General features: G+C 39.8%; 1 protein-coding gene across 3 annotated transcripts in view; it reads right to left on the bottom strand.

The window, feature by feature from the left end:
- TMEM245 (transmembrane protein 245) overlaps positions 1–15,415 on the bottom strand; it is a 98,820-nt gene that overhangs the window by 27,965 nt on the left and 55,440 nt on the right. For 2 of the 3 annotated variants that reach the window (XM_027105278.1, XM_027105277.1), the window contains exons 10-13: positions 7,031–7,129; positions 4,512–4,643; positions 446–568; positions 172–317 (exon numbers count right to left, since the gene is read on the bottom strand). In XM_027105278.1, coding sequence (XP_026961079.1) covers positions 172–317; positions 446–568; positions 4,512–4,643; positions 7,031–7,129 — 500 coding nt within the window. The remainder of the gene's footprint in view (positions 1–171; positions 318–445; positions 569–4,511; positions 4,644–7,030; positions 7,130–15,415) is intronic. The other variant, XM_027105279.1, reaches the window with a different exon arrangement.

The following is a 15,415-nucleotide window of genomic DNA, read 5'->3' as shown; positions in this document are numbered from 1 at the left end:
CAGTGAGAGGCCCACGTACCGCAAAAAAAAAAAAAAAAAAAATTTGAAAATACCAGCGTCCCTCAATAGCTTAGCACTGAATGTTACCAGAAAGGCTCAAGACAGAAAAATGGGCCTCTCATGGAGAGCAGTTTCTGAAGGAAGTAAGAACAGCATAAATCTTTTCCCTACCTGATAGCTTCTTCCACAGACTGGCCAATAATATTAGAAGAAGGACCTGGCTGAGATAGTGGTGTCAGGCTTATCACCCACTTCACTGGCTTGTAGTACTCATCACTGGAACTTAACAGATAAAATAGTGTGGTCAGGAAAATTACCTGCAAAACAAAGGACAGTACCTCCTAAAATATCACATTTGGAAACTACAGGAAGGAAACATAAATGGAACCAAGAATATGCTTTACTGCAGAAGGAGTGTGACACGTACTCATCTGTGTGTACATACCAGAGACAGAACAAAGTTGAGGAGGGCAGTCCCGCTGTAGAAGAGGATGGCCAGGAGCGTGGTGACAGTGGTGAAGAGCAGGCTCACATTCCGGCTCATCACGATCCACAGGGACTCTAAGATCTGGCGAGGAGGGAAGGCTAAACATGAGAACTCATCCTCAGGAAAGAAGTTTCTACAGCTATCTAGTGTGCTCTCATGGAGTGTTTTACTACCATAAACTGAAACAACAAGAACTGAGTATTATTTTATCTGAAAACATCTGAATGTTGATTAGTAAGGAAAATGTTAAGTAAATTATGGTGAATGTACTACAAATAATAACAGGCAGTCATTAAAACATCTCTATTGGGCTTCCCTGGTGGCGCAGTGGTTGAGAGTCCGCCTGCCGATGCAGCGGACACGGGTTCGTGCCCCGGTCCAGGAGGATGCCGCATGCCGCGGAGCGGCTGGGCCCATAAGCCATGGCCGCTGAGCCTGCGCATCCAGAGCCTGTGCTCCGCAGCGGGAGAGGCCACAACGGTGAGAGGCCCGCGTACCGCAAAAAAAAAAAAAAAAAAAAAAAATCTCTATTATAACACAGAAAAATATTTTATGATACAATGCTAAGTTTAAAGAACAGGACAAAAAAGCTTATTTATAGCATGATTATAACTATGAAAATGGCACGCATAGAAAAAATACCTACAGGAGAATATGCCAGAATGCAACCTGTAGTTGTATGTAGCTTGTAGGACCACAAGCACAGGCCAAGAAATTCTAACATTAGTCTGATTAGCTATACCTCCCCCACCGACTTGCCATCTTCAACTTGGAACCAACAACAAACACAAAAGCGTCACTTCAATGACTTCACTAAAGTCACAATAAAAGAAATGAACAGATGGGGTCAGAGCTCTGCAGCTGAAAACCTTTCCTCAGACAGATAATGACCCTATATCAAGACCTATTGAGTTCATCTGATCCATCACCTGCAAATTCACTAAAACCAGATGTTAATACATGTTAAATATTACTGAAAGAAGATGTATAATATCTATAACACACCTACGTGTTTTCACGTAGGTGTGTTATAGATATTTCCTATCTCTTCATGAACTTAAAGTCCCATATGATAATGTCTGTTCTATTATTCTCCCCAAGAGGACTATCCTTCCTCTTAATGAAAAACAAGGAAGCAAGATGATCAGAAAAACACCTTCCATTATAGTTTTCAAAATGCTCGCATAAACCTCACAGCAATGCAGCGAGGGAAGCAATGTAGATGATATCATCTTTATTTTACAGATATACAAACCGAAGCTCAGAGATTTTTAAAAACTTGCCCAAGGGCATGAAGCTAATAAGTGGAACTAGACCTAGGACCAGAACTCCTAATGGCTGGTTTTATTTTGCTGCCCTTTCCAAAAGAGAAGTTCTGGTTTTTGTCATATGCTCAAGTTATACCATCTCTTCCATGAAAGGCCTATCCATTCCTTTCCTACCTCAAATGTACCACTTATAAAGGCGTATTTTGTTGTCCTCAGCATTTCTTGCAAACCTCAGCTCAGCCTTCATAAGAGGACTTTGGCAGGCTAGTTTCATTTACAATAACTCCTTACATAAAATCTTGAAAATGCTTCATGATGCCTACAAAAATATGCATGATTGACTGTTTGACCTTATGGGATAAAGAATGAATGAATGCTGCCACTGATTCTAAGAAACAAACCAACAATGCCCTTACTTGTGATTTTTACAAACATTCTTTTGGGGAATTCAGTCACTTTGGAATTTTTATCAAAAAAATTTTTTAAATAGTTTCTGGGTCATACTGATAGGAAATACTCTGTGGTAATTCTTAAGAAATTAACTGAATACATTAATTGTAGACTGGTAGTCACTGACAATCTAGTAACTTTTCTATGTACTCAAAGGGATTAGGAAGAAAGGTTCAGAAAAGAAGAAAGAGATGCTGGGTATTATAAAACCAAAAAGTTCAATCAAGGTCTGACCTTGACAGTTTCTTAAAATTTGTTCTGATGAGATAGGTGGTGATATTAAAGAATGTAACTTTTTTAATACTGTATAACAAAACGTGTCAATATTTAGAATTAGATACTAGTGAACCAATATTCCAAATGACCAGTGCACATTACAAAATCATGTAAGGGTAGAAGATCCATTCCTAGCCAAGATAGATCAAGGGACCTTAATATAGGGGAGTAGAAAAGGTTCACTGATACGGTTTCAAATTCTACACTGCAACTAACCTTTAAGAAATACCATTTGTTGAGTTTTGGTGTAGTATCAAAGAATAGTCACAATGATCTGAAAAGGTTATTAAAAGACTACCCTCTTTTCCAGCTACATATCTGTGTGAGGCTAGATTTCCTCATATACTTCAACCAAAACAACATATTCCAACAGACTGAATGCAGAAACAAATATGAGGTTTGCAAAATTAAACAGGTTTGCAAAAATGTAAAGAAAGCCACTCTTCACACTAAATCATTTTTTTTGTTTTGGAAAATGGTTATTTTTCAGACATAACAAGCATGCCCTTCATGTCAACAAGTGACGTTATTTTTTAGTGAATTGATAAATATTTTTAAAGTTCTCAGTTTTTGTTGTTGTTGTTGTTGTTGTTTTGCGGTACGCGGGCCTCTCACTGTTGTGGCCTCTCCCATTGCAGAGCACAGGCTCCGGATGCGCAGGCTCCGGACGCGCAGGCTCAGCGGCCATGGCTCACAGGCCCAGCTGCTCCGCGGCATGTGGGATCCTCCCGGACCGGGGCACGAACCCGTGTCCCCTGCATCGGCAGGCGGACTCTCAACCACTGCACCACCAGGCAAGCCCTAAAGTTCTCAGTTTTAACTGCTAATACAGTAAGTATCAATAGAACCTACATCAGCAAAAGCTCTTTGGAGTCCTCACACCAAAATCTGAGAGCCACTGGACTACAGAAAACAGAGGGAAGGGATCATCAAAAACAACATTCTTAGAATTGAAGGACATGAATTTCTAGATGTAATTTCAAACTGTTGTAGCTACATTAGGCGATTGGGAGAAAGGGAAAATGTGAGTGCAGGGATGGGTGAAGGGACTGGGTGAAGGGACCAAAGGAGTCGTAGGAAAACCCCAAGGGAGCTGTAAGGAAGCACTGAGGGACTTGTATCTTCATCTTCCATGTTAGGAAGCCAAAAGATAATATTGTAAAACCAAGAAAGAGCAGCATAAACATTATTTAAGAAATTTAGAGGTAAATACACAGAGAAAGCTAAAAGAATTGAGAGCTCTTTTTGGAGAATGAGACTGAAGTGGGGAAGCACAGAGCAGGGGCACTGCTATTTTTTATTAAAAACCTTAAAACATTTTTGACCTTTAAGCTATGGTCATCTATTGTTTTGATAAAAATTAAATTTTAAAAATATCTAGCACAGCAAACCTCCACTTTTATTAACATGATGAGAGTTACAAGTTTATTCACAAGAGAAGTCTTCTCATCTCTGTGAAAAGCCACAGACCAAGATACCTCACAAAGTAGGCTATGGAATGAAGAATAGTCGCTGAAACTTGGCAACACGGCAAGCTTTTCCTTGCTGCCTTTGATCCTCTGGTAAACAAGGCAGAGGTGGGTGGTGCATGAGGGAAGGACAGGTGGGATGATAATAAGCGAAGCCTTTAAACATCCAGTCTCTCTAATGTGACTGGAACCATATTTCCATCTGCCAAAGGGCTTCACCCACCAAAGGTGGCTCCCTCTCTAGTGGTCCAACTGGGAACATTCTGGTCAGCCTAGGGGACAAGGATACCATCTCAGAATCTGAGAGCCACAGCATTACGTGTGCTACCTGAGTCAGCATCTCTTGGTTACTCTTCAACCACAGAGGAGGCATCAGGGAGTTACACCTGAGGCCTATGGCTTTTGGACATCTTTCTAGTGCATTTCGAACTCTCCAAACTGTAAATGTCATGGCATTAAAAACAGGGTACCGAAAGGCCTTTCAGTGTGTGAAGAAAACTGGGAACTAGAGTTTCTGTTTTTGTTTCTAAGTCCAGTTTAACTATAAATACTATTTCTTACCGAAAGAAATGTCTCAATGTTCTCGTGGACAAAGGAAGCGATATCCTGCCAGTCCAGAATGTCTCCCAGCCAGCTATTCTGACGACTTATGTGCATCTTGTGTCCTTTGAGCCTTCCAGAGTGCGTTACATTCTATGGAATAGAACAGTTCAGACATGAAATCTCCATCTTAACCTAAAGAATAGGAGGTAAAAATAGCCTATTTTGTTTTAGGTCCACTTGAGCAATTTAGTAAGTGCACAAAGGTGAAAAACTTTTTATTATTTAAGAAATCAACAAAGAACTCCACCGAAAGACCTGAAATATATTTTTCTGTTTACATTCTAGTTACTGTGTCTCATTCTAGCTTAAAAGCTTCCCTTCTAAGTATGTTCCTGAACACACTTTACTCGTCAGTATGTTCAACTGAACAGGAACGCAGCATATACTTTCATCTTATTTTTCCCTTTTAGCCCCTCTAACCTTTCTCTTGGTCTCCCAGTTTTGCTTTTTTCCTCCTTTGCTCATCTCTCTTATTACTCCTCCATACACGCTAAAGGAAGCAGAGGGGAAATATGAAAAAGTACAGCTAAAACCAATACAATGTAATATGTCAATCATATCTCAATAAAACAGGGGAAAACAAGGGTCGGGGGGAATCTAGCTTGTCTATCTGGAAGAGAATTACATTGGCAGAAATGCAGGAATAACAGATTTGAAAGAGTGATGTGATGTATAAACAAAGTGACTGGTAAGGTTAAAATTTAGAAATAGAAGTAGATTCTTAACACTCTTGTGTTTCCATTCTCGCACTTTTTTCAAACAGCACTGTGATGCCTGCCTTCATTATGCAATGAAGACATTAGATCCTAGTAAAACAGGTAAAGAAAGCAATGCACTTACCCACTTACAAACCTATGCTTTTAAAACACTGACCACCCTGGACCATAAGTGAAGCTCAAAGGGGGTGAGGGACAGTAAAAGCTGTTTGTCTGTAAGCAGAAGCCCCAGAGTCAGCAGAAGAAGTGGATACAACCTTTCCAATAGTCTGGCTCTTCAGCAGATATCTACCCAGAGATCCCCCAGTTAGTTTTTTTTTTTTTTTTTTTTTTGCGGTACGCGGGCCTCTCACTGTTGTGGCCTCTCCCGTTGCGGAGCACAGGCTCCGGATGCGCAGGTTCAGCGGCCATGGCTCACAGACCCAGCTGCTCCGTGGCACGTGGGATCTTCCCGGACTGGGGCACGAACCCGTGTCCCCTGCATCGGCAGGCGGACTCTCAACCACTGCGCCACCAGGGAAGCCCGCCCAGTTAGTTTTAACTCCCAGTTTTGGAAAGCCACAAAAACCAGCACTGTTCCTTTGACTCCTCCTGGGGCAGGAGTACACAATGCCAAACAGGTCACTGAGCAACAAATTCAAATTTAAATCAAGCCCTCCTACCCCCAAACCCCAAGTTAAGAGATTTATTTATGTTAGATCAACCCAGGGAAAAACCAACCACGAACTCTGCCCCACTCTATCTCCTTCCCCTGGATGGGCATCTTCCACAGCACAGCTCCTAATGGCCCACAGGCCTTGCCAACGCAGTGTACAGAACAGCCTGGCACAACTAGCTGCTTTCAAACCATCATTTTTATATTTAATGAAAAATGATACTATTTTTCGTCATAAATTCTGAAATTGGAGTACATCAGCACAAGTAGCATTAAAGGTTTATTTAAAATAAAATAAATCTCTCTAAACTTTTGGATCTATTTTCACTTCCTCAAAGAGAAAAGTTCTTAGTCTGAAGCTGTATTGTCCCAAATAGTAGCCACTACCCACATATGGCTACTGAGTACCTAAAATGTGGCTAATCCAAAAATGGAAAAAATTATATGTATATATATAAAACCTCATTAAATTTTTTTATTCATTCCATATGGAAATGACATATATTCAGTATACTGGGTTAAGTAAAATACATTATTAAAATTAATTTCACCTGTCCTAGTTTTTTTTTAAATGTGGCCACTAGAAAAATTAACATGTATGACTTGCATTCATTACATTTCTACTGTACAAATCTGGTCTAGAGGATGGGATGCTGTTGATGGTAATGAACAGAGGATGGAATACTGATACACCAGAGACTGGTGGGTTCTGCCATGGAGACTAATCATCAATTCAAGCTGACTTTTAGTGACCTGAGGTTTAAGAACCTGCAGCTTGGGCTTCCCTGGTGGCGCAGTGGTTGAGAGTCCGCCTGCCGATGCAGGGGACACGGGTTCGTGCCCTGGTCCGGGAAGATCCCACATGCCGCGGAGCGGCTGGGCCTGTGAGCCATGGCCGCTGAGCCTGTGCTCCGCAATGGGAGAGGCCACAACAGTAAGAGGCCCGCATACCGTAAAAGAAAAAAAAAAAAAAAAAGAGAACTTGCAGCTTAAAAATGTCAATAAATAAAACCCCAATGTTAACACAATCCTACCTAGTCAATGAGTCCATAAAATAAAAGGACACTATTAGTTTACAACTGAAATCCTTAGCTAAAATAACTTACCTTTACAAACCAAGAATGATACAGTCTGTCCCAAAGTTCTAGCACCTGCTTTTCAATTACGACAGTATTGTTCACCTTATCTCCAAGAATTTTATGAAGCTGGAAGAAATACAGATATAATCTGGTTTAATATTTCAGGCAACAATTCAGTAAAATTAATACATGCTGGGTCTTTATATTTGTACCAAATCAAACTAAAATGTTCCAGCCTATTTAATTGCCTCTAACCACATTATGTTCTTTTCTTAAACTCTACTTCTCAATATCCCCAGTAAATTTCCTCTCTCCCATCTTTTTGCTTCTTTTTTCTTTCCTTTATTCTTAGGCCTCTAAGAGAGCTTCTTTAAGTTTTAAGAGAATTAAGCCATGCTTACTGACTTTTCTGACCTTAAGTGCCCTCAGTCTTCTCTGCTAGCTTACTTCTCTGAGCTTCAAAAGATTAAGTGCTGCAGTAATCTACCTTTGGTCCTCTTCTAGCTATATTCTCCCCTTAGGCCATGTTATGGGCTTAATTGTGTCCCCCGCCCCTAAATTCTTATGCTGAAGTCCTAACAGCCAGTACCTCAGAATGTGACTATATTTGCAGATAGGGTCTTTAAGGAGGTAACCAAATTAAAATGAGATCATTGGGGTAGGTCCTAATTCAATATTACTGTGTTCTTATAAAAAGAGGACATGGGCTTCCCTGGTGGCACAGTGATTGACAGTCTGCCTGCCGATGCAGGGGACACGGGTTCGTGCCCCGGTCCGAGAAGATACCACATGCCGCAGAGCGGCTGAGCCGTTGAGCCATGGCTGCTGAGCCTGCGTGTCCGGAGCCTGTGCTCTGCAATGGCAGAGGCCACAACAGTGAGAGGCCCGCGTACCGCAAAAAAAAAAAAAAAAAAAAAAAAAGAGGACATTAGGACATAAACATACATAGAGGAAAGACCATGTAAAGATAAAGGCCATCTATAAGCCAAGTTGAAAGAGGCCTCAGAAGAAACCAATTCTGCTGACTCCTTGATCTTGGACCTGTAGCCTCTAGAATTGTGAGAAAATTAATTTATGTTGTTGAAGCACAAAGTTCGTGGTACTTTGTTATGGCAGCCCTACCAAAACTAATACAGTTCATCTCTACCAATCACATGGGTACTATATGATATTCAAACTTCCATCTACAGCCCAGATCTCCCCCTTGAGCTCCAGCTATGTATGTCTGACTGCATCTCTACTTAAGATATTTAATATGCCCTGAAACAGAATTACCAATCTACATGCAACACCTACACCGCACTACCACCTCCAATTCTTTTCATCTAAGTGTACAGCTATCCTTCTAGTTGGACAAACCAAAAACCTCCTTCCCTTGCACTCCATAACCAATCCATGAGCAATTCATGTCAAGACAACCTCAAAAACATATCCCAAATATGACAATTTCTCTCAATTCCCACTTCTGCGATCTTAGTCCAACTCATCAACATCTCACCTGGACTATCAGAATAATCTTTCAATTGGTCTCCCTGCCTTCTTCATTCTTGCCCACTCCTCCATAAAGCAGCCAAGATGAGCTTTCAATATCCTAAATCTGGTCATATCCCTGTTTTAAAGTCCTTTGTAGCTAAATTAAAATCCCAAGTTCTTTATGCCCTCAAGGCTTGTCTCATCACCACATCCCCTATTCCAGCCACAGTGACCTTCCTTTCCCTCATTCAAGCTCCTTCCCATCTCAGGGCCTCTGAATTTTCTATGCCCTCAACTTGAAACATTCTTTTCGAAGATCTTCATAAATTGCCTCCTTCTCACCACTCAAGTCTTAGTGAAAACATTACCTTCTCAGAGGCATTCTCTGGCCATTCTAGCTAAAGCATCACTTGGAGTTACTCTCTACCACATCACTCTGTTTACTCTGGTCACAGCACTTTCAGATCCGAAACTTTTGTTTGCACATTTAATGCTGGTCTCCTTTCACCCGGAATGTAAGGCTCTAGGAGAGCTGTAACTCTTTCTGGTTTACTGCTTTTCGCCACCATTTAGAACAGTGCCTGACATGTTTGTGCACTGGCTGTCATCTTCTTCATTCTTGTCATCAGAGAAGGGACACAGCAAATGCACTCATTACTTATTCTCTTGCTGTATCAGGGCAGTATCTCTAGGTACAAATTTTAAAAAGAGAATACAAGTAGAAAGGATAGTTAAAGCGAGGATGTTGTATGACACAGGCCTAGAGCCCGTGCTCTGCAACAAGAGAAGCCACCGCAATGAGAAGCCCACGCACAGCAATGAAGAGTAGCCCCCACTCGCCGCAACCAGAGAAAGCCCATGCACAGCAACAAAGACCCAACGCAGCCAAAAATAAAAAATAAATAAATTTTAAAAAAAGAAAAAGATAAGGTGACCATATGTACATGGGTTTATCTCTGGGCTTTCTATCCTGTTCCATGGATCTATATTTCTGTTTTTGTGCCAGTACCATACTGTCTTGATTACCGTAGCTTTGTAGTATAGTCTGAAGTCAGGGAGCCTGATTCCTCCAGCTCCAATTTTTCCTTCTCAACATTGCTTTGGCTATTCAGGGTCTTTTGCATTTCCATACAAATTGTGCAATTTTTTGTTCTAGTTCTGTGAAAAATGCCATTGGTAGTCTGATACGGATTGCGTTGAATCTGTACATTGCTCTGGGTAGCACTGTCATTTTCACAATGTTTATTCTTCCAATCCAAGAACATGGTACATCTCTCCATCTGTTTGTATCATCTTTAATTTCTTTCATCAGTGTCTTATAGTTCTCTGCATACAGGTCTTTTGCCTCCTTAGGTAGATTCCTAGGTATTTTATTCTTTTTGTTACAATGGTAAATGGGAGTGTTTCCTTAATTTCTCTTTCATATTTTTCATCATTAGTGTATAGGAATGCAAGAGATTTCTGTACATTAATCCTGCTATTTTACCAAATTCATTGTTTAGCTCTAGTAGTTTTCTGGTAGCATCTTTAGAATTCTCTATGCATAGTATCATGTCATCTGCAAACAATGTCAGTTTTACTTCTTCTTTTCCTATTTGGATTTCTTTTATTTCTTTTCCTTCTCTGACTGCTGTGTCTAAAACTTCCAAAATTACGTTCAATAACAGCGGTAAGAGTGGGCAACCTTGACTTGTTCCTGATCTTAGAGGAAGTGGTTTCAGTTCCTCACCACTGAGAACAATGTTGGCTGCGGGTTTGTCATATATGGCTTTTATTATGTTTAGGTAGGTTCCCTCTATGCCTACTTTCGGTAGAGTTTTTATCACAAATGGGTGTTGAATTTTGTCGAAAGCTTTTCCTGCATCTGTGAAATTATCATATGGTTTTTATTCTTCAATTTGTCAATATGGTGTGTCACATTGATTGATTTGTGTATAATGAATAATCCTTGCATTCCTGGGATTAACTCCACTTGATCACGGTAGATGGTCCTTTTAATGTGCTGTTGGATTCTGTTTGCAAGTATTTTGTTGAGAATTTTTGCATCTATGTTCATCAGTGATATTGGCCAGTAGTTTTCTTTTTTTGTGACACCTTTGTCTGGTTTTGGTATCTGGGTGATGGTGGCCTCACAGAATGAGTTTGGGAGTGTTCCGCCCTCTGCTATATTTTGGAAGAGTTTTGAGAAGGAGAGGTGTTAGCTCTTCTATAAATATTTGATAGAATTTGCCTGTGAAGCCATATGGTCCTGGGCTTTTGTTTGCTGGAAGATTTTTAATCACAGTCTCAATTTCATTGCTTGTGATTGGTCTTTTTATATTTTCTATTTCTTCCTGGTTCAGTCTCGGAAGGTTGTGCTTTTCTAAGAATTTGTCCATTTCTTCCAGGTTGTCTATTTTATTGGCATATAGTTGCTTGTAGTAGTCTCTCATGATCCTTTTTATTTCTGCAGTACAGCTGTTACTTCTCCTTTTTCATTTCTAATTCTGTTGATTTGAGTCTTCATTTTTTTCTTGATGAGTCTGGCTAATGGTTTATCAATTTTGTTTATCTTCTCAAAGAACCAGCCTTTAGTTTTATTCATCTTTGCTATTGTTTTCTTCAATTCTTTTTCATTTATTTCTGATCTGATCTTTATAATTTCTTTCCTTCTGCTAACACTGAGTTTTGTTCTTCTTTCGCTAATGCTTTAGGTGTAAGCTTAGGTTGTTTACTTGAGATTTTTCTTGTTTCTTGAGGTAGGATTGTATTGCTACGAACTTCCCTCTTAGAACTGCTTTCACTGCATCCCATTGGCTTTGGGTCGTCGTGTTTTCATTGTCATTTGTTTCTAGGTATTTTTTGATTTCCTCTTTGATTTTTTCAGTGATCTCTTGGTTATTTAGTAGCGTCTTGTTTAGCCTCCATGTGTTTGTATTTTTTACAGTTTTTTTCCTGTAATCAATGTCTAGTCTCATAGTGCTGTGGTCGGAAAAGATACTGGATATGATTTCAATTTTCTTAAATTCACCAAGGCTTGATTTCTGACCCAAGATATGATCTATCCTGGAGAATGTTCCATGAGCACTTAAGAACACTAATGATGAAAAATTTGAAAGTGAAATTAAGAAAACACTCCCATTTACCACTGCAACAAAAAGCATAAAATATCTAGGAATAAATCTACCTAAGGAGACAAAAGACCTGTATGCAGAAAGTTATCAGACACTGCTGAAAAAAATTAAAGATAATATAAATAGATGGAGAGATATACCATGTTCTTGGATTGGAAAAATCAACATTGTGAAAATGACTCTACTACCCAAAGCAACCTACAGATTCAATGCAATCCCTATCAAACTACCACTGGCATTTTTCACAGAACTAGAACAAAAAATTGCACAATTGGTATGGAAACACAAAAGACCTCGAATAGCCAAGGCAATCTTGAGAATGAAAAACGGAGATGGAGGAATCAGGCTCCCTGACTTCAGACTATACTACAAAGCTACCGTAATCAAGACAGTATGCTACTGGCACAGAAACAGAAATATAGATCAAAGAAAGCCCAGAGATAAACCCATGCACATATGATCACCTTATCTTTGATAAAGGAGGCAAGAAAATACAGTGGAGAAAAGACAGCCTCTTCAATATGTGGTGCTAGGAAAACTGGACAGCTACACGTAAAAGAATGAAATTACAACACTGCCTAACACCATACACAAAAATAAACTCAAAATGGATTAAAGACCTAAATGTAAGGCCAGACACCATCAGACTCTTAGAGGAAAACATAGGCAGAATGCTCTATGACATAAATCACAGCAAGATCCTTTCTGACCCACCTCCTAGAGAAATGGAAATAAAAACAAAAATAAACAAATGGGACCTAATGAAACTTAAAAGCTTTTGCACAGCAAAGGAAACCATAAACAAGACCAAAGACAACCCTCAGAATGGGAGAAGATATTTGCAAAGGAAGCAACTGACAAAAGATTAATCTCCAAAATTTACAAGCAGTTCAGGCAGCTCAACATCAAAAAACCAAACAACCCAATCCAAAAATGGGCAGAAGACCTAAACAGACATTTCTCCAAAGAAGATATACAGAATGCCAACAAGCACATGAAAGAATGCTCAACATCATTAATCATTAGAGAAATGCAAATCAAAACTACAACGAGGGGCTTCCCTGGTGGTGCAGTGGTTGAGAGTCTGCCTGCCAATTGCAGGGGACATGGGTTCGTGCCCCGGACTGGGAAGATCCCACGTGTCGCGGAGCGGCTGGGCCAGTGAGCCCTGGCCACTGAGCCTGCACGTCCGGAGCCTGTGCTGCACAACGGGAGAGGCCACAACAGTGAGAGGCCCACGTACTGCAAAAACAAACAAACAAAACTACAATGAGGTATCATCTCACACCAGTCAGAATGGCCATCATCAAAAAATCTACAAACAATAAATGTTGGAGGGGGTGTGGAGAAAAGGGAACCCTCTTGCACTGTTGGTGGGAATGTAAATTGATACAGCCACTATGGAGGACAGTATGGAGGTTCCTTAAAAAACTAAAAATAGAACTACCATATGACGCAGTAATCCCACTACTGGGCATATACCCTGAGAAAACCATAATTCAGAAAGAGTCATGTACCAAAATGTTCACTGCAGCTCTATTTATAATAGCCAGGACATGGAAGCAACCTAAGAGTCCATCAACAGATGAATGGATAAAGAAGATGTGGCACATATATACAATGGAATATTACTCAGCCATAAAAAGAAATGAAACTGAGTTATTTGTAGTGAGGTGGATGGACCTAGAGACTGTCATTCAGGGTGAAGTAAATCAGAAAGAGAAAAACAAATACTGTATGCTAACACATATATATGGAATCTAAAAAAAAAAAAAGTTCACGAAGAACCTAGGGGCAAAATGGGAATAAAGATGTAGACTTACTAGAGAATGGACTTGAGGATATGGGGAGGGGGAAGGGTAAGCTGGGACAAAATGAGAGAGTGGCATGGAAATATATACACTACCAAATGTAAAACAGATAGCTAGTGGGAAGCAGCCGCACAGGACAGGGAGATCAGCTTGGTGCTTTGTGACCACGTAGAGGGCTGGGATTGGGAGTGTGGGAGGGCGGGAGAAGCAAGAGGGAAGAGATATGGGGACATATGTATATGTATAACTGATTCACTTTGTTTTAAAGCAGAAACTAACACATCATTGTAAAGCAATTATACTCCAATAAAGACGTTTAAAAAAAAAAGTGTATTCTGTTGTTTTTGGATGGAATGTCCTATAAATATCAATTAAGTCCATCTTGTTTAATGTGTCATTTAAAGCTTGTGTTTCCTTATTTATTTTCATTTTGTATGATCTGTCCATTGGTGCAAGTGGGGTGTTAAAGTCCCCTACTATGATTGTGTTACTGTCAATTTCCCCTTTAAGGCTGTTAGCCTTTGCCTTAAGTACTGAGGTGCTCCTATGTTGGGTGCATAGATATTTACAATTGTTATATCTTCTTGGATTGATCCCTTGATCATTATGTAGTGTCCTTCTTTGTCTCTTGTAATAGTCTTCATTTCAAAGTCTATTTTTTCTGATACGAGAATTGCTATTCCAGCTTTCTTTCGATTTCCATTTGCATGGAATATCTTTTCCCATCCCCTCATTTTCAGTCTGTATGTGTCCCTAGGTCTGAAGTGGGTCTCTTGTAGACAGGATATATACGGGTCTTGTTTTTGTATCCATTCAGCCAGTCTATGTCTTTTGGTTGGAGCATTTAATCCATTTACATTTAAGGTAATTATCGATATGTATGTTCCTATTCCCATTTTCTTAATTGTTTTGGGTTTGTTTTTGTAGGTCTTTTACTTCTCTTGTGTTTCCTGACTAGAGAAGTTCCTTCAGCATTTGTTGTAACGCTAGTTTGGTGTTGCTGAATTCTCTTAACTTTTGCTTGTCTGTATAAAGGTTTTAATTTCTCCATCGAATCTGAATGAGATCCTTGCTGGGTAGAGTAATCTTGGTTGTAAGTTTTTCCCTTTCATCACTTTAAATATGTCCTGCCACTCCCTTCTGGTTTACAAAGTGTCTGCTGAAAGATCAGTTGTTAACCTTATGGGGATTCCCTTGCATGTTATTTGTTGGCTTTCCCTTGCTGCTTTTAATATTTTTTCTTTGTATTTAATTTTTGATAGTTTGATTAATATGTGTCTTGGCACGTTTCTCCATGGATTTATCCTGTATGGGACTCTACTTTTTGGACTTTCTTGACTATTTCCTTTCCCATGTTAGGGAAGTTTTCGACTATAATCTCTTCAAATATTTTCTCAGACCCTTTCTTTTTCTCTTCTTCTTCTGGGATCCCTATAATTCAAATGTTGGTGCATTTAATGTTGTCCCAGAGGTCTCTGAGACTGTCCTCTATTCTTTTCATTCTTTTTTCTTTATTCTGCTCCGTGGTAGTCATTTCCACTATTTTATCTTCCAGGTCACTTATCCGTTCTTCTGCCTCAGTTATTCTGCTATTGATTCCTTCTAGAGAATTTTTAATTTCATTTATTGTGTTGGTCATCATTGTTTGTTTGCTCTTTAGTTCTTCTAGGTCCTTGTTAAACGTTTATTTTCTCCATTCTATTTCCAAGATTTTGGATCATCTTTACTATCATTACTCTGAATTCTTTTTCAGGTAGACTGCCTATTTCCTCTTCATTTGTTAGGCCTGGTGGGTTTTTACCTTGCTCCTTCATCTGCTGCATATTTCTCTGTCTTCTCATTTTGTTTAACTTACTGTGTTTGGGGTCTCCTGTTTGCAGGCTGCAGGTTCATAGTTCCCATTGTTTTTGGTGTCTGCCCCCAGTGGGTTAGGTTCGTTCAGTGGCTTGTGTAGGCTTCCTGGTGGAGGGGACTGGTGCCTGTGTTCTGGTGGGTGGGGCTGGATCTTGTCTTTC

The sequence above is a fragment of the Aethalodelphis obliquidens genome, unplaced genomic scaffold (assembly GCF_003676395.1).
Source record: "Aethalodelphis obliquidens isolate GAN/ISIS:26980383/991018 unplaced genomic scaffold, ASM367639v1 scaffold7, whole genome shotgun sequence".
Classification (NCBI taxonomy): Eukaryota; Metazoa; Chordata; class Mammalia; order Artiodactyla; family Delphinidae; genus Aethalodelphis; species Aethalodelphis obliquidens.
Note: the sequence above shows the minus strand (reverse complement) of the source record. Positions and strands in the feature narration are given on the sequence as shown.